Below are 10410 nucleotides of genomic sequence, written 5' to 3' on the forward strand. Positions count from 1 at the left end.
AGAGCTAATTGAATTCTATGTTTCCAGCCTGTGAGCAATAAAACTAAAAATTTGAAGTAAATTTTGTTCCCGGTCAGAGTTAGAATCAGAGAATCATAGAATCACTGTGTTGGAAAAGACCTTAGAGATCATCCAGTCCAACCAGTTAATATATGTGTCAAAAGGAAAATTTAGAACAAAATTGAAACTGTGTGCAGGTTCAAGAAAGATGCACTTCTGGTGCTTAATTTCCTTTTATAATTTTATTTTACATATTTTCTATTATTTTGTGATTGTACTCACAACACCTTTTGACATTTCAAAATACATATGACAGTCAAAGTATTATTTGAGGTTTTACATGCATTCGGGACCATAATAACAACAGAAATGTTTGTCTTGTTTCCTGAGTTACAGTGCAGCATCAAACTTTTGATGTGCATTATAACCTTTGAGTTACTTCTAGTACACTCCAAGGTAGAAAAGATCAAACTGTATAACCTCCTGCTGTGCCATGCCCTGCAGTACATCGTTGTGCCGATCATCATGCCAACACTTTCCTACAGATTTTTTAAACCTGAAATTCTAGATTTCTCTGAATTGACAAATTCAGAGCCCAAACTCTTGTCATTTAAAAATGAATTTTCCCTGCGGGAACTTGTCTTGAAATCAACATGTTTTCCAACGGATTCTCTTTTAGCCAACTAACAGCTGTTGTTTCAAAAGAGAAGAGAAAGAATAAACCCCATTTTTAGAAAAACATTCAGCACAAGTCTTATTTAGCGTCTGATGCCAGGGACAGCTCTTCCCTTAAGATTTCCCTGTGGGTGATGAGCTTAGCAGAACGATAATGGTTTGCTCCTGCAGACTGTCCTTTCTTTTGCCTGCTGCGTGCTTCCTAAATCCCTCTCCACTAAGGAGGGCCACAGAGAGGGCACCAGGACCCTTCCACTAATGAAGAAGTTGAATAATTGCTAGCTCCATGTGCCCTTCTCCCCAGCCCCTTCCCAGCAGGGCACTGGCTCTTCCCTTGCTGCACAACCTCTCCTTGCTTCCCCCATTGCTGGCCACCTCTACCAGACCTTAGGAGCTCTCCCAGTCTTGTAAACTGAAGGAGGTTGGTTATCTTCTTTTCCCGACCTTGTTATTAATCCTACACTTCTGTCCTTGCCAAGATACCTATTTGCACCCTTGCTCACAACCTGCTTCAGGTTATGAGCATCGTGCTTATCTCTCACCTTCCAGGGCCGGCATCTCTTGTGCAGCCGAACCGACGCACGACTCGTGCCCCTCTCCGCAGTCCTCACTTTGCCCTCTGCAGAATGATGCTGCTCCCTGGGCTTCTTGGCTTCTTTGCTCTCTTTTCTTTCAACTGAGCTCTAATTGGGGAGCTGTTACTTGCTTTGTGCTTAAGGTTAAGAGGCTGAACTAATTTCCCAGGTTTTCCTCACTGAAAATGTCTTAAAACCAAAAGTAGTTAAGTATTTATATGCCCCTTGTTACTGCTGAAAGCATAAGGAAAACACACTTTCCCTACCATTGTCTGTGATTGACATTTACCATAGCGAAATTTAGAGAGGAGCTTGGTATATGGCCCATTTGTGCATCATATTTTTAGTTTGAAAACCACAGAAAAACCAAGGCCTCATTGCCTTGAAAAAGTAATGCTCGAATCCGTAACCATATGAAGCATATCTTCTAAAACCAGCTCTGGTTGTGTCTCAAAGCTCTCATGTCAGGTTGCTTTTGCTTGGTCCTTAGTAATGAAATGACACTGTAAACTTATTTTATGTCCTGCTCTATAGTAAAGTACAGCGTAGTAGGTGGCAGACACAGGAAATTTATATCCTCAGTCACTTCACTGTGAAAACTATTGATCACAGATGAGAATCGTAGCCTCAACTTGTCCAATTTACAAACAGCAAAGAAAGTGAAGGTGGACCAAAGGTGTGGGGATGAGTTCAGTCCTCACCAGCCCTGGGTGACTGATGGTGTGATTCACCTGTGAACACTGGAAGGGAGACAAAGAGCGGCTTAGACCTCCTCCTGTGCCATCCTCCCACAGATATTTGAACACAGGGCTTGTGTGTGTGCATGTGCTCGTTGCAGAAGCTCTCTGCAAGCGAATGCTGAGGCAGAAAATACGAAGCTAGGCTTCTGGTGTGTGGCAAATGCTGTGTTCGCAGCTCGCTGCTTGCAAGTCCTGACGCAGACAGAAGTGGAAGGGTCAACAATGCATGAAAAATAAGCCTGATACTGCAATGGTGACTAGCTGTGGCTTTGGGAAGAGCAGAAAACTAGTCATCCAGTAAGTGTCCCTGAAGATTATGATCCCCATATAAAATTAGTGCTTTTCTCCACTATTGAAATAGCTGGATTGCATCTGCCTTAAGCAAAATGGAAGATAGTGGTAGCTTTTGGACTGCCATTGTCTTTAAGCATCACCAGGAAAATACAGGTTTGTTTTCCTGCTTCAGGTACTTCAGGTTCTGTGGGCCATTTTCCTACAAGTCTTCCGTAAATGTACTCATGAGAGAAGTGAAAGTTAACAAGGCAAACATTGTTTTACCTTTATGACAAGTGGTTTGCCTTAAATCTCTCTTTTTCCTGTGTAGCCAGGGACTGTGACACAGTCCCACGGACTAAAATACAACCCCCAACAAACACTGATGGTAAAAAAGGCAAACAGAAAAATACATTAATGTCTGAGGGATTTGCTCCTTCTTGTTCTTACTTCCTCGGTGAGTGTTTTCTACATGAAACCCTGTGGCTGTGACTGTCACACCATGGGCAAACAGGGCAGGGCTTTCACGTTACTGCACTCAGCATGGTCCCCACAGCTATTTTGATGGGAGTGGTGGGTGGGCAGGAGGGGCGAGCTGAGCTTGGGTGGCCACTCTGACTTTCAGATGAAGATGTATCTCCTTGGTACAAGAGACAGTGGGTGACTGCAGAGCTTGGACAACGGACAGACCATCATGAGCCTGTAACCAGAGAGCTACGGTGATGGGAGGAATAATAACACCACTGAGTTGCCTCCCAGTAAAAAATTAAAGGAAGAGGAAAACCTAGCACAAAGTTTCTGGAGATCATAACTCAGGAGTTCTGGGGCATCATGCTGTCAGTGGGAAGAATTAGTGGTTGCAAAAAAAGGGATAAATGGAGGAGAGGAGAGGAGGCAGCCTGGCACATGCCTGGGTAGATGTTGGTTCATCCTGTGGCAATGGTAGGGCCCAGTTGTGTCCTGCATTGGCAGAGTGTGTTGTAGGTTTGTGCACTAAATGTGCTGCACCTCTCTGGCCCTGTCTAACTTACTGCCCTGGCAGAGACCCACTCTCCTGTCTGGGGTGCCACATCCAGCACAGCCCTGGCACATCCCGCCTGCTTCTGGTTCTGTAGAAGCCTGTCTCTTGCCTGTGTGAGACCTGAAAAGGCAGTTTCCTAACCTGGAGAAAAAAGTGATAGGGAAGGGCTCTATGGATAACTTCAGCTTTGCACAGTCCTACTTAGCTTCTCCAGCCCAGAAGATCCTTGGCTGAGGATGCTCAGCAAGGTAAGGAGACAGAACACAGAGCTCAGAAGAGATATGATGGGCTACCTGTGTAGCTGTTTTGCCTTAATGGCATTTATCATTGTGCAGATGGCTGGAGAACCAAGACAGTGTGTAAGGCCTTCTTCTGACCTCTGGTGCTGTGCATGTCAGCTCAATGCATGCAGTCATGTTTGGCGAAGTTGCAAGTAGGCACTCAACACAGAAGTACTGGGTAGCACCATTCCCTGTGAAACCCAGGATGTGTACTGGTGAGATACTTGTATTTGCCATTCTGGCATGTGTCTTAGTGACATGGTTCTGCACAACTGCAAACAGAATTATAACGTGGGTTTCTTTCTACCTTTTTTTTTTTTTTCCCTAACACAGGTCTGAAAAAAGAAGTACAAAAAGATCAGGAAGCTAACAGACCAGCTGTCTCATCACCTAAGAGATCAGCAGTAACAGCCACCAAGCTCCATTCACCAGGTACTTATGAATCCAAAAGCCCTGTTTTGGGAAGGTTTAAAGTTGTCAACTTTGCATCTCTTGTTAACACACTAAAATCTGAGACCTGCTACTGTTACGTGAAGATTGTTTGTGTCCAAGGTTCATTAAGCCAGCCATGGGTACCGCAGGCTTTATCATACCAATACATGAGCTGAATACACTTACATTTTCTTTGTTACAACTGTGCAAACATCTCTCCTTCAAAAAAAGGAGTTGTTGCTATCACATGTTTAAGGGCACAAGAACATCTTCTTTATCATTACAATTTTCTTATATAAAAAGAAAACAGATAGGTATAGTGAAATGAACACAAGGTATAAGGTACCTAAAGGCTGGCCTTTGGCTGATCTAGATGCTTCTGAAATGAGTGGGCATAGTCCCACTGCTTTAATTGTGCTTGCGGTTTATCTTCTGTTCTGTTACCTCTTTTTTCAGACTCTACTTAAATAATTAAAATGTCATCTCTACCGCTATATCATAAAATACATATATAATATATATGATACTTGAATTATAATTATGGGGGGGTAGAACCCCACATTTTTTCATTTGATGGTAAAGTATAAAACATGTAGAACATCTCGTCGATTCTTATAACTTGCATCAAGAGCCTCTTCATTTTTACTAAACTCATTCCCTTATTATTCTCCTTGCAAACCAACAAAATCAAGAAAACGGAAGGTTAAATTCAATCTTCCCAGACACCAAGAGGAATCAGAATTCTTCTCCTTACTAAGATACTAGGGTAAAAAGATGAACTTACACTGTCCTCTGGATCATATAATTTTCAGGCTATTTTGCACCTGGTGAGATCGCCAAGAGAGATCCAAAGAAAAATTTGTTGCAGAGAGTGCCAGACCAGCAGGTCACCAGCGTTTATAACGGTGGGAGTCAAGTTTGAGCACCAACAGTGATTGTGGCTGTAGCAGCATGTTACAGCACATCTGATTTGCTTCCACTAGAATTAGAAAGCAAAATTAAACAGGCATATTTGTACTGTGTGTTTGTATTGTTTTAAGGAGGCCTGCATTTATTTCCATGGGTGACATGATGATTTTCAAGGCTTAAATTTTTGAATTATCCAATTCGTGAGGCCTCAGAGGTTTCTTCTTCATTCTTATGAGAGGTTGAGTAACTGCCCTCTCTCCATCAAACTGATTTAGGATTTCTTAAGAGTGGTTGTCTGAAATTATGGCAACCTAAAATTGTTTATCACTGTAAGGATCAAATAGGAAAATAAACCTCATAGTAATTTTTTTTTTTTTTTTAGAGTAGCCTTTAGCACTCCTTGAAATAACAGTAACACAGCAATAAAGACAGACAATATTTTCACCTAAGCAACAATTTAAAAAAATAATCAAAGCTGCCATAACACTGGACAAGGAGTGAGTGTAGCTGGGGCTAAGGGGCAGTAACGCAGCCATTTCTCCACCAGGATGACAAACTTATGTGGCATTTACAGTTTGTGATAGGAGAGCATGTGTCCCCAGGTAACTCCACCACAGCTACATGTGTTCATGGAACAGGTTCTAAAATTCCTGAGTGCTGTTTTTAGGTTGTTTTCCCTCTGTTACTGGCCTCCTCATAGTTCATCTTCACCACTGCTGGTTTTTGATTGTCACGAAGATTTTTTTTAGCCTCTCCTTCCACCCCATTACAGGATGTTGCCATACATGTCTGACATCTGTCACTCTACAGATGGCTTGTTGTCAGTCCTCGCAAAGTAATTTCCTCACTTTCCTTACCAAAATGTTGGAAATTGGACAGTTAAAAGGCAAATAAATTGCACTCCCCATCTAAACCCTCATGGACTGAGTTAATTATGAGTATATACTTGTTATGTCTCCTCAGTTCAAACATTCAGGTAGATAAAAGAGACCTGGGAGTTTTGAAGTGGATCAAAGGGGTTCAGTGATTTCAGCTTACACTGGGTCTGCCCCCCTGGTCCTGCCATCAGCAGAAAGGACATTCAGGGCCAGCGTCATTAATACATACCTTGTTTTGTACAGAACAACAGAAGAGAGACATCAGTGGCAGAATAAGCTTAGTAAGCTGCTTTTCAGACCCAAATGAACCAAGAAATTCAGATTTATCCCTGAGGAGAATAGCACAGTTTAATTTACAAGGACAGCTTGTAATACTGACAAGGACAACATAGAGATGTGCACTTCAAATGTTCCAGTGAACAGGAAAGCTAGAAAGAGGCAAGACAAAACAACCTGATGGGACTGATTTCAAGGGTTTCTCCCTACACTTCTCCCTGTGCCTTCTGTTGTAACATCACCATGCTGTCAAAACAACCCGAGATTTTTATCCTGAAAAGACAGATATTTATGGCTGTTGCTTTTATGAATTTCTTATTTTTTATAATACCCACTGCCCAGTAAAAAGCCCCTTTAAATGAATAAAAGAATCTGTAAGAAAATATCATTCCTGCACACAAAGGAGTAAAGGCTTTAACTGACATGAAAATGGATAGAGGGCAATAGCTATGCTGATTGAACTCTCCTGATGACAGAAGGTCCTCTCTAATGCCCCGTATTGCATTATTCAGGTCTTGCAACATCATGAAGTTAGTCTTGACGTGGTGGGAAACCTGGTATTAGTCTTTGCATCATAGGCACACAGAGTTCCAAAGGCTGTTGTGCACTGGTGGCTCTTTGCAGTTGCAGCAGGAGATACCTGGAGACGTGAGGGACCATGTCTGCAGGAGCTAGCTCCCTGCAAGCTTAGCCTGGAGACAGGATGTAGTTTAGCAAGTTGGAAGATATGCTCTCAGTGACTCCACACAAGCTGGGGGTCTGAAAAAGCAGGAATACACTCCTGGGGTATTGCCCTGACAAAGCCATGCCACTTCCCTGCCTGATCTAGTAAAACTGCCTTAAGGATTCATTTGCACACACAGGCCACAGTCTTAGAGATCTAAAATATCTAAAGCACATCTGGCACAATTACCTCTGGAACAATGCTCTACTTCACAAATCGGCTCAAACTCATACCTTCAGATGCACCTCTGTATAAAGATTCTTCTGGTTTTCAGGAAAGGGGTAGGTAGTATCTGTAGCAGAATACTCTCTTCTGTTGCCTTCATTGCTGAGGACTGATTGGAGATATTGTTTCTGTATTATTTTACAGGAACTCTACACTACAAGATTATAAAGCTACAAGATATCCTTTCCCCCCCAAATTCTTGCATACCCAATCCTTTCTGCTAACACAGAAATATTCATTTTTCTTCTGTATCCAGGCCAATATCTGCCATCTCTAGTAACACATGGGAACCACGTGTCTGACTTTATTTTCTCCCTCTTTCTTAGTGACTCGCTCCCAGGCTAAAGCTTGAGACTTGTTGGGGGGAGCTGAGGAAGAGAACCAGAGATTCTTGTCCAGTATTCAGGAATGAGCTAAAAAGCATCAGCTGAGGAGAGACTGAGGGTAGCAAAAAGAATCAGTAAGCTGTGCAAACATGTTGCCCAGCAGACGGTAACTGTTTGCAGAGGAGAGTTCTCAGGGAGGTGAGAAGCCAAAGTCATAACAGATTGTCCGTCAGTGCCTTGAGCAACCTGACACTACCAGAGCACCACCCAGAGTTGTTGCTTCATCCTCGAAACTGAGTGTATCAGAGAAGTGGATAGTTGACTCAAGCAGGATACGAAATTAATTTTGGATAAAAGTGGCTTATCATGAGTAAGCTGTAGTTCGTGTGCCATTCATGTGAGCATGACACTGTGTTAGATCTGATATCCTGAAGACAAGGTACACTAGTAGTTTCACAACTTTATACAGGGTCAGGCTTGCCTCGAGCCAACTTGGAGCACATCAGAGGAGCCAGTCAGTCCCAACCCACTTCTGCAGGCAAACCATATAGTGATTCTGGTGTGACTGGCAGAGAGCAGCCATGCAGAGCTCGTGGTGTCGCCAGGCATCATTGCATGGTACCTGGTGGCATTTCTATACGTACCTGTTTCGTGCTGCAACTTTAGAAGTGCTGTAAAGGGCAGAGCAAGGGGAACTGGCAAGGTAGGCTGCAGTATTGTTGATAAAAAGAAATAGTGATATCCCAATGGCAAGCAACCCATGCTGTGTTTGCGTTCGAGGAAGGGCAGCTCCAACCCTGCATTTTCCCATTTGGACGCAAAAGGAAATCTGCTAAGGCAAAGGAAATCTGGCACCTCTGTAAAGTCACCAAGCTTGAGGTTCAGGTAGCAAAAGAAATTGTGTGTGGAGTGTAAATGTCATCCAACTGTTTTCCACATCCACATTAGGATGAGGTGTATCTCAGCCTGGAAGTGCCCATTTCTCTCCTTGCCTTTCAAGAGAGTCCAGTATCACACACCAAGATGCAGACCTCTGTGCTTGTAGATGTCTAACATAGGTGAGATGAATCCTTCCTCCAGCCATCTCGGTTCTCAGTGAGACCCTCTTAGGAGAGCTCTCCTCAGCTCGTATCAGACCTTCAGGCTAAGAGCCTGAGGTGAGCTGACTGTTACAAAGCTTTGAGCTTCGGCCCCTAGGGAAACATATTTCACTGTCCTCTTGGTTTTTTTGGAAGTCACTACAGAATGGTGTGAATGCATCTTTTCTTTTTTCTTTTATAGAACTGAGTCCCAAAGGCCTCAGAAACGTGTAAAAGTTATGCCCATACATATGAAGTAACTGACCCTGATGATCTTCTCTCCTTTGTAGGACATCCCAAGCAAAGGCCAACCACCCCAAAGAATGGATTCTCTCCCAAACCAGGAGAGAGTCGAGAGGCTGAGAAGCAGTTCATTCAGAGATTGAAGGAGAAGTGTGAGGAGCAATCACGGCAATTAAGGATTATTCGAGATGAACTTAAAAGGGCCACCTGTGGCTTTGATATATTTGCTATCACGACACAGCACTTTTTCAGGCAGGTAAGTGCAACGGGTGCTTTCTACCATTGAAAGATACTTTACCTTTACACCAATCACCCAAATTTATTACACAGTCACTGAAACTTCATTCTTGGGAGCAGTATGTCATTTCTTTGCAACAGTTGTTATGAGGAGGGGATTATAATTTGATGCCATGTATTTGAAAGTTTAGGAACTTGGAAGAGGAAGAATTGTGACTATTTGTCACAAGCATGGAGGGGTTTCGAGATGTTTTTAGAGGTGAAGCAGATGCAGAAACTTGGAAGTCCCAGTCTCTGACCACTACACCTGGAATGGAAAGTGTAACTGAGATATTGATACTTGTGAACAAAACGATCCGTGCATTAGGCACCCAGAGGTGTTGGATGAAGGAAAAGATTGGCTTTCTCACTGCACTTTTCTACTGTTCCTGTTCACCACAGGTCAGGCAGAGCAGTCCCTGTTACAGAGATACAAATTCCTGAATGTGTTAGAATAATATTATCTCAGCATTTAGGACATTACATTCAGCAGGTATAGGGAACATAAAATGCTGTCAATAATTAGCGATTATTTATTCACTAAACCCGAAACAAAATGAGTGAGGTTCAAAAGATGACCACAGTAACCATGAAGGACTTGTAGGTGTTGCTTGTTTCAAAAGCCGTTTAGTTATCTGGGAAATCTAGCCAGGCTCTGAGGTCCTGACCTGGTTCCCCTGATGCCTGTGTATTTTGTACCATCCCAGGTTAAGCTAGTGTCCCGACTACTTTGTGAAACAGGCACGTGATCACCAGCAGTAGGACTCAGGGTTTGGATAATATCCTTAATTGCCTGTTCGTCTTTTTTTTGAAGAGACAAGAGTCAATCAACTTTCAATATTAAATGAGAGATAGAAAACAAAAAAACAGAATTCAGCTTCAAACAGTCTTTACAAATTCTGAAATACTTTATTCGGTTATTTTTATATACTAGTGGGAAAGGTTACCTTTGAAAAAATACTGCAGTTCACACTTTTCCCTAAGTAGGAGCTGATCTTGCTGGGGGAGACGACTGAACTGAAAAACCAAGGAATTTTTTAGAAGTACTAAATATTTTACGTACCTTCCCAGGGGATTTCCCCCATCTATTTTTCTTTAGTCTTGACATTTCTGGGCTTGATGGACATTTTTAAAGCTTTTGGGTTTTTTCTATTTTTTCAGGAGCTGACTGTGGAGTGTCCTTGATTAAAGCAGGGGGAAACAAAAAAAGACAGAGCAGTGTCTGCTCAGCTTTGTCTATGTGTTGTCCACTGAGGAGAGATTTTTCACCTCATGCCTCATTCACAATTTGGTGAAAGAATTCTTGAAGCTTGGGCATATCTCCTTTGTCTCTTCTGGATATGTTTTAAGTGGGAACAGTTGCTGTAGCTGAACTCTGAGATGACTCTCATCCTGTTGGTTCATGTTAGATCTGTCCTGAGAATGCCTTCTAAATTGATCACCTCAAGGGACTTTATTTAATAGAGTCATCTCCAAG

The 10410-nt window shown here is 42.5% G+C and overlaps 1 protein-coding gene across 1 annotated transcript in view; it reads left to right on the forward strand.

Moving 5' to 3' along the window:
* LOC104509481 (microtubule-associated tumor suppressor candidate 2-like) overlaps positions 1-8913 on the forward strand; it is a gene marked incomplete at its 3' end in the record, with an annotated part of 129893 nt that extends 120980 nt beyond the window's left edge. The window contains exons 5-6 of the mRNA XM_010151437.1: positions 3899-3997; positions 8705-8913. Of these exons, the coding sequence (XP_010149739.1) occupies positions 3899-3997; positions 8705-8913 (308 nt within the window). The remainder of the gene's footprint in view (positions 1-3898; positions 3998-8704) is intronic.
* Positions 8914-10410: the final 1497 nt, after the last annotated feature.

The sequence above is a fragment of the Eurypyga helias genome, unplaced genomic scaffold, assembly GCF_000690775.1.
Source record: "Eurypyga helias isolate BGI_N326 unplaced genomic scaffold, ASM69077v1 scaffold4985, whole genome shotgun sequence".
Classification (NCBI taxonomy): domain Eukaryota; kingdom Metazoa; phylum Chordata; class Aves; order Eurypygiformes; family Eurypygidae; genus Eurypyga; species Eurypyga helias.